The 14,730-nt window shown below is 39.2% G+C and overlaps 1 protein-coding gene across 4 annotated transcripts in view; it reads right to left on the bottom strand.

Annotated features, from left to right (window-relative positions):
• The window catches only part of PSD (pleckstrin and Sec7 domain containing), a 128,021-nt gene that overhangs the window by 104,422 nt on the left and 8,869 nt on the right, over window positions 1-14,730 (bottom strand). For 2 of the 4 annotated variants that reach the window (XM_060769221.2, XM_060769222.2), the window contains exons 2-4: window positions 7,419-7,526; window positions 1,055-2,135; window positions 846-948 (exon numbers count right to left, since the gene is read on the bottom strand). In XM_060769221.2, the coding sequence (XP_060625204.2) occupies window positions 846-948; window positions 1,055-2,017 (1,066 nt within the window). In that variant the 5' untranslated portion in view covers window positions 2,018-2,135; window positions 7,419-7,526. Of the gene's footprint in view, window positions 1-845; window positions 949-1,054; window positions 2,136-3,696; window positions 3,720-7,418; window positions 7,527-14,730 lie in introns of those variants that run through there. The other 2 variants (XM_067466946.1, XM_067466947.1) reach the window with 2 other exon arrangements.

Raw genomic sequence — 14,730 nt, 5'->3', positions numbered from 1 at the left:
GTTCTATTCTTTGCATGAGTGCCTTCTAGAAGAACACTGATATGCAAAGCAGAAATAGAGGAATTACCCATAAATGGAACTCTTACTCATGCAGAGAAGGTTTCCAATCTGCTGTTTTGTACAGCAGTATACGGTTGCTTTACCTTTACCTCAAGTGCTTCTGCTTGAGAGGACAGCCTGCAACTTATCTTCTGCCTTGCTCTCCTCTCTTCTTTCTGTTTGCTAGGAAGGATTCCAGCCTCATGCTTAACATTTGCTCATAATTAATCTTACTTATAGCACCTATTCAGAGATTGCAAAGAATATTTTAGGGGAACAGAGCCCCCGAAGATGTTAGAAGTGCCTTTAGGACTTATAACTTGTGGGAAAAGTTAAAACATCATGAGAACCAGCCATACCTTGTCAAAGATAAGCTTTGTAATATTCCACTGATCCCAGGCATTTTAGTTTCCCAAATAAAATGGATAAAATATCCCCAACTATGCTCCTTACATTCTTCTATCTACAGAGTTTATTCTTCTATCTACAGAGTTTACATATATCTCAATTTCAACTTCTGATGTGCTCCACATTTTTTTCATTACTGAATTTCAGACTACTGTTTTCCAACCAGCTATCTAGTTCTGATTTGGAGATGGTTTTGTAATCTAAGACATAAATGTGAGTGCCTCAAGTATCTGCATGATTGGTATTTGACAAAAATATGCTGTCCATTCCTTAATTAATGTCTCATGTCCAAATGTAGAATTGCATCTATATTAACCATTGATTGTGGGATCATGGGGTTAATAAGTTTTCAAATGGTGAATCCTAAGTCCTGACAACACTAGTAATAAACTCATTACCTGTCCCTGGAGAATCCAGTGAGCCATAGAAAAATTCCCATTTGGCTTTGGCAATGCGCTGTGCATGAGCAGAGCTCTCTCGGGAATATGTCCATGAGTTTCCCTACAAAAAACAAAAAAGAGATTTGTTTGGAAGGATCCTTAGTTAGGTGTAATGTGTGAAAGTCTAGGGGTGAACAGGGGAGACACCATTCCTAGGAAGAACATACCTGGTATTGTGAGTTCCCACTCTGTGGGCCTCTCCTCAACAATGAGATATCATTAGAAGGGCTGCTCATTCCATTGGTGAGAGAACTGGAAAGACAGCTGGCATTGAGAGGATGTGGGCTTCCATTGCCCAGGCTCAAAGAAGATTGTGCACCTGAAAGAAACCTATTTCCAGCCAACAGAGGGTCTGAAGCAGATGTCTCCAGCTTCAGCTTTTGACCAACATGTTCCTTTCCTTTACTACTGAGGGGAATTGGGATTTGCTCATCTTTAGAGCCAGAAATGGCCATACTGTATTCATCTGTTTTCTGTCTGAAACTTTGGTTTGTATCTAGAGCCACAGGTTCTAGAGATACTGTGACTTTGTGCTGTGGGGAACAATGATTTTGAACAGTGGGACAATGACTGCCTTGCTTGTTGGAGCCAAAATGAGGGGCCTCCCCATACTCTAGACTCCTGGTCAGTCCAGTTTCCTTCCTGGAACCTAGTAATGGGAGGCCATTTAAAGTTTTTACATTGGCCTTTTCAATAAAGCGGAAGGTCACTACTGAGCTCTGGCCACCAGAGACTGGGGCCACCAATGGAGTGCGACTACCTGGGGAGCAAAGGGAGGATGGAGGCCTGCTTCTCAGTGGTGTACATGGAGCTGTCACCCTTCCAGAGCTGGGACAACTGCCATTGCCAAGGTAACCTATTTCTGTGACTTTCCGGATAAGGGAACCGGTGCTATTATACATCCCCAGTTGGGACCGCCTGGCCTCTGGAGTCAGTCCCTTGCGGAGAAGGTGAATCCTGCCAGCATTGAGATTGGGTGTGAGACAGCGTTGGGGAATAAAGGCTGCAGTATCGGCATTCTTGGACGGTGACAGGCATGGCTTCTTCTCCAATTCTCGAGCAAAGTGTTGAGGTGACATGATGTGCTCTCCCTCAGAATGAAAACACATGACAGCTCCAGCCTGGGACATCCTGGAAGAATGAGATGGGTCAGGCGTGGTGCTGAAAAGGAAGGAACAAGGGGAAGAAAGACGATTCCAAGCACTGCTAAGCTGAGAAATCCAAATGAGGCAGGAGGATTACATGGCCCTGGAATAGAGAGGAGAAAGTTTGAGGTCAGGAAGGTTCCCAGAGACTCATTAGACAGAGGGACAGAGGGAACATACAGTATACTGCATCAATCTAGAAACAAGGCCATATATTTTCTGACTACTTTAATAAGAATTCTACAATTGGTTTTATTATGAAATACTTTCATCTCTTCAGTAGTAGTTCACTGCAATCATCTTCCATCAAGGTTACAGGCTATAGAGCTATGGTTTTCTCAATACAGAAAATGGGGAAAAGCACTTCTCATCACCAGGTATGTTGATGTTATGAATAATCATAACATCAATATGTGCATATGGTTGCATATTGTTCAGAAGGGGATGGTTGGTTGTTCAATGTTATAAATAACAATCATGAATAAGTAAAACCCATATATATTGGATTAGATTACTAGTCAGTCTCTATTTATGCTCATCACATCCCTACTTCTTAGGGTGGAAGCAACAGAGATGTGCTAAACCAGGGTCCCTCAAACTTTTTAAGCAGAGGGCTAGGTCACAGCCCCTCAAACTGCTGGAGGGCAGGATTATAATTTGAAAAAAAACAAACACTCACCATGAATGAATTCCTATGCACACTGCACATATCTTATTTGTAGTGCAAAAAACACTTAAAAATAATACAACAATTAAAATGTAGAACAATTTTAACAAATATAAAATTACTAGTATTTCAATGGGAAATGCTTTTAACTGATGAGATAGGATGGTTGTTGCTGTGTGCTTTCAAGTTGTTTCAGACTTAGGTTGACCCTGAGCGAGGGCCGGGTAAATGACCCTGGGGGGCCATACCCGGCCCATGGGCCTTAGTTTGGGGACCCCTGCTCTAAACTGTAGAGAACATTAGGGACCCTTCCACACAGCCCTATATCCCAGAATATCAAGGCAGAAAATCCCACATTATCTGTGTGTAGACTCAGTAAACCGAGTTCAAAGAAGATATTGTGGGATTTTCTGTCTTGATATTTTGGAATATAGGGCTGTGTGGAAGGGCCCAAAGAAAAACAGGAGAAACTTTTTTCTTCAAAACCTAGCACAAGCTTGAGTGTAGTGGAGGAAATGTATGCTGCTGGACACTCTCTTTACTGAGAAGCTCTTCCCTACTATGAGCAGATGGGTGGATGTCAAGGAGAGTATAGAGGTGCTTTATTTATGACTTTGCCATAATGCTATAGCTGTCCTTACTGCGCCACTGATGGATTCATTCCAGCAAACAGCAATGGTAGTTTCATCTAGGGGCACTGATGACAGTGAATTCAACTGGTTAAAACTTTAGTTTCCATGTCTTGAGTGTGTGTTTGTATGTTTGTATTATATGGGCAGGGCAATCTTTACCCTTCCCTTCCTAGACAGAGCTCTTAATGCTGATGGTGCTTGGGGAAATGGGGTGGAGAGTCATATTAGAGAGGGGAAGGTTAAATCTCTCTCTCTCCACACCACAGCCTAAGAAACTACCCCCTCCGTGTCAAGTACAAAACGAACAAGCACAAAAAGGAGATGTGATTGTTTTCAGTACAAGTAAAACAATATCGGAGATCTACCTTCTCAGCATAGAACTTGGCCGGTTCAGCCTCATGGCCAATCCTCTTTAAAATGGTTTGATCACATATATTCTATACCAACAGTGGAGATCAAAGAGCTTCAGCAGGTTCTAGGCAGTGAGATTACTGTGGAAACAAGGAACTCTAAATTGCAAAAATCCAGGTAGAATAAGGCTGCTCTCGCCCATGTTTCTCTGCTGTCTTTTCCATATATTAGCCTAGGAGACTGCTTGTTCTTTCTTGCACAATTAAATGCTCTTCCTCCCCTCCCAAAGCGGTATTTTGACAACTTGGGTGAACTACATGTTTCATTCTTTGCCATACCAAGGCTCTCTAGGGCAATAAAATAAAACTGACAATTGCAACAGTTTTATTTTATACCTTCCCAAATTGGGTACAGTATCACAGCAGTGAGCACTGCATATTTTCCAAGTCAGGCAAGATTTATGGATCAACATGTACGTGGAATATATTTGTCTTCATAGATCTGTCAGATTGTGTATGTTTCATACATCATGCAACATTCCCAGTGGGATAGTTGTTGTGCCTGCTCAGTGGGGCTCAGAGCTCTATCCTCTTGATATTTCCTACTTATTTATGCTCAGTTCATGAATGCAGGTGCTATTAAGATCATTACCACTGAATTTTAATTTGCAGTCTCTTAAAGCCTAACAGAGAGTACATCTACACTTTAGAATTAATGCACTTTGATACCATTTCAACTGATGTGGTTCAATGGAACGTGGGATATGCAACTCTTTGGCAGAGAAAGCTAAAAAACTTGCAAAACTACAGCCCTGTTATCTGTATTTTCAATGTATTTTCTTCAAAGAGAAAACTGACTTTTAAAACACAGAGATAATGCTGAATAGGTGACTTTGGTCAGTGGTCTCTCAGTTCCCTCTGTCAAAAAGAGTGTAAGGCAGCAATCATAACATGCAAGTGTCACTACCCATGGGAGTAGCTCACTGTGTATATCTCACAAACACAAATCTCCAGTATGGATTTCATGTTTGATACTGCAATACTGTCCATGTAGGAAGAGGGTTTTCTTTTGAAATAACTCTAAGAACTGCTGTAAGCTGTGCAGTTATTCCAGATTTGAGAGAATTATTATAACCAGAAGATTTCACCTCATTTTCCATCCCTGTGGCAATTGGATTTTGAAAATTTGGAGTTGTCATGGAAACAAGGATCATGATAACTCTTACAGGGTGAATTTCTCTTCCTGAAGGTTGCTTTCCTCTCACTTCCTGTTGCCCTACCTTTGTTTGTAACTAGACGTCATATGTAAGATGGATGGGTGGAAATTGGGGGCTGCTTATACATATAGTTGCATTTAAAAATCATTATGAGGAAAAATCTTGCAATTGTTTATTCACTTTGCTTTATTAATAACCTACATACATAAGGGAAAAGGCCATGGTATGATGCACTTAAGAAACTCTCTGTGCAATAAAAAAACAGGTAAATAATCCAGTTTTTTCTCCCAGTATTTGGTTTCAAAAGCGAATACTGAGGCTATTTCTAGAAAAGCAAACATAAAAATGTGATGTATCTGGAGTAACTTGTGGTGCCCAAGTCCAATATACTATTTTGATGATGAAAACAGTAAATGAAAAAGGCATCTGTCACAACTATGTATCACAATGAGCACACAATCTCCATGCCTTGCTCAGTACCCATTTAAATGGGGTTTATGCAGGAAAAACACCTGACAGAGTGCCCTGTAGGGAAGACTGAACTATCTTCCATGTCATAATTGCACTTTTCATCTGCTTCTGTTCCCTGCTACCTGTGCAAGGCCACAAGAAACCACAAAGAAGCTTTGTTAAAAGTGAGGGCAAGGGCCAATTACTCTCATCATTCAGCAAAGAAAGAGCAGGAGATTATGGGATAGCAGTAATGGGCTTTGGCAGCATCTGGAGGTGGCTAAGAACATGTTCATCTGTGACAGACCTCCCCCAGCAAGTCACAGTAGGGATTAATCAAGATCTGCTATTGCTTATGGCACAGAAAGCTCATCAACGGGACACACAGAAAGGCCTGAAGGAGCAGCACCCTCCCTCTCTAGTGGGAACAAAGCAAGAGCAGTGAACAAAGGGGTGTGTGCTGCATGGTCTCGTTGCCTGCTAATAAATAGCATAGTAATGTAATATTGTTTCAAAAAGCCAATCTGTGCTGTGAACTTCCATCAGATTGTTAGAAAGTCCATGCACATATTCCATCCCGATTAGCCTGGGGTAATATTTTAAATAAACATATTTCAAGTCAGTCATTCTCAATACTACTATGATGACTATATCATCAGAGCTTTCAAAAAGTTCCCGGAATTACTAGGTTCTACCAAAGAAAAGGCATTTACTGCCCAAGAAGTATTACAACATCCCTAATGTGAAAATATTCGTTGGGTTTCATCTGGTTTTGGATTATCATGTATTGTCTCTAAGTGTGGATACATTTGTCTCTAATAACATGAATACATTTGGATGGTTTAAGAAGAAATTAAATGCAAAGAGAGAATGTTAAAAATAGGATAATTTATTGGGCAGATGTAGAAAATAAATGTCAATGTTTGTTGTAAAATAGGAAACGTGTCAGTTGTAGTTGTATATTGTTGTGCTGGAGCTTTGTGGAAATATACTGTTAACTCATAGAAGACTGCCCAAAACAATTACAAAATCGACAAAAATCACCCCCAGCAAACTGTGGAAAATATTATTATTAATAATAATTTATTTGTAGACCGCCTTTTCTCACCAAAGGGACTCAGGGCGATTTCCAAGATATAAGGCAAACATACAATGCCAGCAAGAAGACATATAAGTATATGTGGGTCAATGCTGGAACAGGGACGCATCGTGGAGGCAATGACAAAAGGCAGAGGCAAGAAGCGTTCCCACTCTTTGCCCAAACCGGTGAAAGGAAGGTGACTGATTTTGGCCAATTGAGTAGAGTACCAGCGGCCATTACTAAGAAGGGCTTTTGTTTTGCATACACATTTTTGCAGAGAGATTGGGTTGATCATTTTTAATAGGCTGCCCCTCTCAAAAACTGCCATCACAGTCTCTCTGCAGAAAAAGCTTCCCTAGAAAGAGAACCCATCTTTAACATGGCCATCAATGCTGCATTCCACCTCAATTACCCAAAATAGTTCCATTATGTTGCTGCTGAATTCTGTTCAGGATCAAAAAGCTGGCGAAGAAGGGAAGGCTGCTTTTTTCCTCTTCAATTTGGGTAAGGGAAGGGTAATGGGGTGGGAACTTCTTCCCTCCTTCTCTTCTCACTGATTTCACACTGGTTCCCTAGCAGAGGCAAATGGCTTTCCTTGTGCTTTTCCCTTCCCCTACCTCCATATCCCAAATTGCATTCTTATTCTTTTTCTTCATTTATATTCCTTTCCCTATCTTTATTTGTATAAATACAGTCATTTTAAGACGAGCAATGCAATTTACATGCACGCACACTATTGTAACCCCTAAAAAATTAATATCTTCTCCTCTTTAGTTCTTCCTGTATGTCAGAGCTTTCCAAATTGTGTGCTATGACACATTAATGTATCAGATGCAGAGCGCAGGCATGTCATGCAAACGTAATAAGAAATCGTAACAAAAATCTTGGAAATGTATGTCTTATCTTACAAATCATAGATTTTTAAAAATATAAATGAAAGGTTTTCATGAGATACACTTCATTATTGCAATTTATGTATGCATCCATACCTCTTATAAGGAATTGTTTCACCCTCCGCTTTGCTAGATTACTGGGTCACGAAACGAAGCATGTCTAAAAAGTGTGTCATCAAGATGAAATGTTTGGAAAGCGCTGATCTATAAATTAAAAAAAAAACAGGAAAAGATTTGGGTTTTTTTGACATACCCCTAACATTTACACTCAACTGACGGGTCAAATTAAAAGCCATACATCTGGACCCAAAACATGATTTCAGTTTATACCTGAGTACTGACAGCAAACACTTAACCTTAAAGAAATAATTAAGTTCCTCAAGTTACCTCTTCTCCTGTTTAAGCCCCTTACCAGTTTCACAGGCACAGTAGCTCAACTGAGTGGTTTATTCCCTCCCCAGGATCAGTGAGGCAGGGTAAGGACATTCACCATCCACTTGGAAAATCAATTCAGAGCTAAGCTAAATCTTGGAGTTTTGAGCACAAAATCCTCTGGGGAATACCAGCCATCAAATATTTTATTTCTTTTAAAAATAATTCAACGATATGTTCTGCTTCGAAACCAGTATCTCAGAATGGAAGTAATAATGCCATACTTTTAAAAATGTGCTTACTTTAAAAAGAACCAACTGGTTTATTTCTTTCTTTATTTATTTACAGCATTTCTACCCCCATTTCTCTATCCTGGAGGGGACTCAAGGCACTTAGATGTAGGCAACCATACAAAGCCATAGGATATGTACAATTGCAGACATTTAAATAGGGTTAAAGATACATCAAAACTGTTTAAAAACATATACATCAATACATTAGCAGTTAATCACATGATCCTCAAAAGTAATCCATATCCTCAGGCTATCAGCACCCTGAGAGTGAGGGCAGAAGGTTGAACACTCTTAGGTTTATGCAAGTAGTTACATTGCAGAGGGACAGAGGTCGCTTGAGCATGAGAAATCATGCAGGATGAGCCAAACTAACTTCTCATCTGGTGAATCCAGCACCCTGGACAGCAGATAAGTAAGTATAGACTTATCATGCATAGCCTTCACATACACACAATATTTACTTCCCAACTTTCTGATAAAAAGTGATGAAATGGCTAAGAATAAAATGCACATTTAAAGTTGTTAAATATACAATTTATTTGATTGAATGGCTGACCAAACGTTTTAGTTCAGCAAAATTGGACAAACTGATTTGTTCTTCCTAAAGATAAATGAGTACAATGTTGTTAAAATAACTGAAATATTTTTGTGGAATATATATGTAGAATATTTGAAGAGTGGCTTGTAAGTTTATTTATTGATTAAAAACAGTTGATAGAAAGAAGGACAATATTTATTTATTTTTTGTCGTGACAGGGGTGACTTGAGAAACTGCAAGTCGCTTCTGGTGTGAGAGAATTGGCGGTCTGCAAGGACGTTGCCCAGGGGACACACGGATGATTTGATGTTTTTATCATCCTTGTGGGAGGCTTCTCTCATGTCCCCACACGAGGAGCTGGAGTCGATAGAGGGACCTCATCCGCCTCTCCCCGGATTAGAACCTGCGACCTATCGGTCTTCAGTCCTGCCGGCACAGGGGTTTAACCCACTCCACCACTGGGGGCTCCAAGAACAATATTGACAATGTGATACAACTAGATTATGATTTCTTACTGAAGGTCATTTTCTTTTTGATATATTATTTGTTAAGAGCCTTGTTGTTGTTTTTTTTTTTGTCAGAAGAAACTTGAGAAACTGCAAGTCACTTCTGATGTGAGAACTTGGCTGTCTACAGGGGCGTTGCTCAGGAGAGCTTTGATAGAACAATGTGTTGTATGGTATTAACATGGGATAGTATCAGGAAGTTTTCCAAAAATGTTTTGTAGTGTATCATGACTAGAAAATTTAGAATTACTACTGTTGGTAAACTACTTTCCATGGAGGAGGCAATATACGATGGTTCAAATAACAGAATTAAAATGAATGCGTAAGGGAGTTAATTAATAAGGGATAACTGTCATCAGATACAGAGTGTTTGTTGGGTTTTTTTGCCACTGTTTCTTGTTTAATTTTGTTCTTTTTGTTTACTTATTCTTAATAATTACTTAGTGTAGTTTAGTAATAGTGGATACTATTTAGATGTGTACTTTTTGGTGGTTTTACATATAATTTTTGTGTTTTATTTTGTCTTTTTCTTGAATAAAAATTACTCTTAAAATATACAATTTATCAATTAGAAACATGTCATATAAAATATTTCAATAAGATAAAATAACAATACTCCCTGTGCTACACTGTTCACAAGTTCAAAGCCTTCTGAAGCAGTAAGTTCCTTTAAAAGCCAAATATTTGTCTTAATTAAAACTCTTTTGGCCTTTTTAGACAGTAAGAGAGCTAGCTTGGTCTCCTTTAAAAGAAGCCCGAGAGCCTGAAAGAAGCTACCACAAAAGTCAATAATTTAGGATCTTCAAGGTAAAGGCTAAGCCCAGAACTGGACCCTCAATCAGTGTAGTTGCCATAGAATTGGTATTATATGCATCTTATCTGTATTCTGCACTAGATGCCGTATGAATTACAGTAGTCTGGACATTTAATGACTAATGCATGGGCAACTGCAAGGCCCAGATAAGGGCACAGCTGGTAAATCAGGTGACATATTAACAGATGGGAAATTAACATCTGATGAAAGGCAGTTCTGGCCAGCAATGCCCTCTATCAAGAGCACCAGGCCCAAGAGACACCCTCGACACACTGCCAAGATGGGGCCCCTGAGCCTTCAATTGCACCTCGCTTAACCAGATTGGCCAACCCAATCACCATCTAATCTACAAAAATGTTATTTGCAAATCTTCATCAAAATTAGACTTGGCTCTACAAGTGTATTTCTAGCCCATCCCCCATTAATTGATGAAGATGTAAGGAAGAACTGCATGTTGTCAGCATAGTATCATCACTCACACCCCTCAGTCCTGCCCACAACCAAGCAGCCCAGAAGGATACCATAGATCAGGGGTCCTCAAACTAAGGCCCAGGGGCCAGACACGGCCCTCCAATGTCATTTATCTGGCCCTCGCTCTGAAACAACTTGAAAGCATACAACAACAATTCTATCTCAACAGCCAAAAGCAGGCCCACACTTCCCATTGGAATACTAATAAGTTTATATTTGTTAAAATTATTCTTCATTTTAATTTTTGTATTTTTTTTGCACTACAGATAAGATATGTGCAGTGTGGATAGTAATTCGTTCATGTTTTTTTCAAATTATAATCCAGCCCTCCAACAGTTTGAGGGATTGTGTCCTGGCCCTCTATTTAAAAAGTTTTAGGACCTCTGCCATAGATGATACAATAAAAGATGAATGAGAAGTCCAGGGAAAGCAATAGGATTGGATTTGTCTCATTTCTTATCCATCAAGTTATCTGCCTGGGTAACCGACTTATTTTCCCCTGAATAAGTTGAGAATCAAGAGCTCCTGGTGGTGCAGTGGATTAAACCCTTCTGCCAGCAGGACTGAAGACCAACAGGTCAGAGGTTCGAATCCGGGGAGAGTGCGGATGAGCTCCCTCTGTCAGCTTCAGCTCCCCATGCGAGAGAAGCCTCCCACAAGGATGATAAAACATCAAAACATCTGGACGTCCCCTGAGAAACATCCTTGCAGATGGCCAATTCCCTCACTCCTGACATGAAAAAAGCTCCTTATCGCCTATGCCCATCTGATTTAAGAAGGCACTGCACTTTTCAGTATCTTAGCTAAATAATGGCACATGTGATACGCTGTGAGAGTTATTAAACACCACATGTTCCTAAATTTGCCTTCAAAATAGCAATCTAACTTTTTCAGAGTAGTTGTAAGCTTTATAGCTTTCCTTAATAACAATATCTTTGATGTCAAAACATCAAGTCCTGACCTGGGATTAATCACATTTAAACAACTCTATGAAGTCAGTTTAGCATGAAAAATATATGTTGTGTAGCTGTGACCTCCATTAATATCCTGCAAAAATTAATGCTGGAATTTGAACTTCACGGAGATTGGTTTTCTCAAGCAGAATTAGCAGGGAGAGGGTGTAGACATTTGTGTAATCACAGCATTTTCACTTTTTTAAATCTAAGGATATACTCCAAATATGAATTATGCACAGATAATCAATATGTAACATAACAGATGAATTGAGTATAATTAATGTTCATCCCTCTATAACTGCAGTTTCTTCTCATGATCCAGTTTTACAGTGTCTTCCATGTTTATGGAAGATATGCATCATAATACCTTTTGCATAATGGACACGTTCAGTTGGAAGTTCCTACCTCCCATTTAACACACAGTGGATGAAGGACCAGGGCTTTCAGCCACAACCCTCCTCTTCCTCCACACTTTAAAAAAACATAAGAATGGGCCATAGTAAAAGCATTTTTGCTTAGGAAATATGTGTATATCTAATGTGGAGAATATGAAAATGTGCTAAAATTAGTATTATGACATTTTGTTCCCAAAATACAAACAATGTACAGTATTTGGGAAGTATGTAATGAGAATGAACTGTTATGTCTTAAAATATTTATAGATTATCTCAATCAGAATCAAGAAGCTTTACATTATTCTAAACCTAACGTTTAAACCAAAGTAATGATCCAATCCTAAACATGCTTATTATAGTGAATGCTCCACTGCATAAAATGGGACTTGCTTCCGACTGCATAATTCATAATACTACACTGTAAGTGTGTTCCCTCCCCCTCCCCCTCCCCCCCCCGCCGCCCGCCTTCTCATTCTTAATTATTTCACTACCCATCCCTTCAGTTATTAGTAAAATATTTATCTAATGCATAAAATTATCATGGCATATTTATAAAAAGTATTTTAACTTCAATTAAATAAGCATATTCAAGGCATTTTAAAATTACAGTGGAGTGTCTAAACAGTTCTAGTTATGGATGCCTGCTGGAGACAAATAGACAAATATCAATTTGATCAACAAACCAAGAACGGGGATTCAAATTAGAACTGAGAATGAATAATGGGACAATATAATGGTTGGAATTCATTTAGGGACATACAGATGTGTAATTCTCTCTACATGAACAGGGCCAAACAATCACAATTGTGCAATGGTCATATTGTGCCGATAGTGGTGGAAATAGAGTTGCACATACAGTATATCTTTGCAGATTGTGCATTACTCATTGTGGTTCTGCAATCTACAGTATATTTCATATTGTGATTACTCATATTGGTTGTGTATCCTATATTTTTCATTGCAATTGTGCAACATGTATTTTTGTATTTCATAATGGCATCCAGTCACTATTGCGTGTTGCACCATGTTGCTATTCTGCATAGGTGTCCAGTGTGAAGACAGTAAAAGGGGTGGAGACAAGAAGAGCTCTTACCCCACTACCCTTCCCTTGCCCAAATTGTAGCAAGAAAGGAAGCCATCCCTTTTTCCTCACCTTCAATTCCGACCTGAGCAGAGTTTATGAGCAACACAAGGAAGCTGTTTTGGGCCCTTGGGGTGGAACTGAGAAGTGGTGGCTGTGGCAGCCCATTTTTAGTAGGGGCACTCTACTAATGGTAGGAGTGCCGAGTATTTCAGGCTCTGCTACATTCCTGCAGTACAAGAAGCAAATATGGAAAATGTGCAATCGACATTTGGAAAAATCCGGTCTATGTACTTGGATTTTGTGATTTTAATGTTTTTATTAGGTGTTTAATTCTTTTATTTCATGTTTTAAATGTTTTTTTTAAATCTTACCCTATGATGAATTGTCTTATTGATTTTATGCTTAGTTGTATGATGTTGACTGTGATTTGGTGTATGTCTGTAAGGCAATTAATTTTGCCACTATTTCTGTGTAAACCGCTTAGAGTCCCTCCATGGGTGAGAAAAGCAGCATATAATACTGTAAATAAATAAATAAATAAATAAATATTTTGAATCACTTTTACCTCAATCCAAATATCAGGATTATATATAGCAAAGTAGCCACTGCTCATAACTCCTTTGAATAAAAAGTTGATATGAAGTAATTTTTAATAGAAAAATGCATTCTCATAAATAATTTTCAGATCAATTGAATGTACTGGACTTTCCTTCGCACAAAAAGCAAATCAGTGGGTAGAATACTGTCAGGTATATTTCTAGCAAGCAGAATAAAGGAATTATCTAACTTAAAGTGGATAGAAATGTATACAAGTTATATACAATGGACACTTGGTGTGTTGTTTATTTGTTCAGTCACTTCCGACTCTTTGTGACCTCATGGATCAGCCCACGACAGAGCTCCCTGTCGGCTGTCACCTTCCCACCACCCCCCTGGATGCCAAAAGAGGTGGGTGCTGAAATCCCATTGTATACAATTGTGTAGTAAACTTGTATCTTGTTATAAAATTGCAAAATAAAGTTTTGCTTTGTGGCTATTTTTTGAGGGGGAGTGGGTTATTTTCAAGCAGTGGATAGTTGAATCTGTAGATACGGAGTGCTGTTTTATATAAATTTGGTAAGTCACATACATTTTGCTAAAGTATGAATACCTGGTGCAGAATTCATTGCAACCATATCTGGTGGCACTGAAATATATTACCAATCAAACTCATATATTTCCATTCTGTAACGATTAAACCCAAAGTGTCGCCATCCTCTTTTTTTTAATCAATAAAACTCTTCCTCCACACGCGAGTTACCCTCTATGTATCAGTATACAAGGAGAGAATACAAGGAAGAGAGGAATGAATTGATTTTAGCCAAGCCAGTTGGAATTTCCATTATTACTATTACATCAAGTAGAGCTGATCACATTCCCTGGAACCTGTCATGGATGAAGAAGAACAGAAGGGGGAAACGTACAGTAAGACAGCGCTCCTCTTGGTCTTCTCTTGGGCACAGATTTCTTGCCACACTGGTTTCACACCCAGACAGAATTATATTTTTACAACTCTTCCAATCTCTTCTCCCCACACCCTCCCTTCCCTGCCTAGGAAAGCACAATCAGCTGATCCTCACTGTAGATCAGCCCAGTTCTCTTGGCTCAGCAAGGATCAGCTCTGAGTAGATGTGACATCCATCTGGATCAGAAAGGAACAAGTTCCTTTCGAATCCAGTGCTCTGAGACAGTAAACAAGTTCTGAGCCACTTTAACCCTTAGAGAAAAGCAAAGTGAGTGAAGTCAAGATTCTGGCATTACAACAGGTCTGACAGTTTATCTGCCAATTGATGCTTGTTGGGGAGGAAAAAAAATAGCCTTGTTGATCTGTTTTTCATTGAAGCCATTACTATGGTATGATCAGAACCACACCAAGTACATGTTGGGTAGTCAGAGAAGGTAATTTCACTAGAGGTGAATCTACACTGTAGACACAACGC

The sequence above is a fragment of the Anolis sagrei genome, chromosome 3, assembly GCF_037176765.1.
Source record: "Anolis sagrei isolate rAnoSag1 chromosome 3, rAnoSag1.mat, whole genome shotgun sequence".
NCBI lineage: Eukaryota > Metazoa > Chordata > Lepidosauria > Squamata > Dactyloidae > Anolis > Anolis sagrei.
This window is presented reverse-complemented; position numbering and strand designations above follow the sequence as displayed.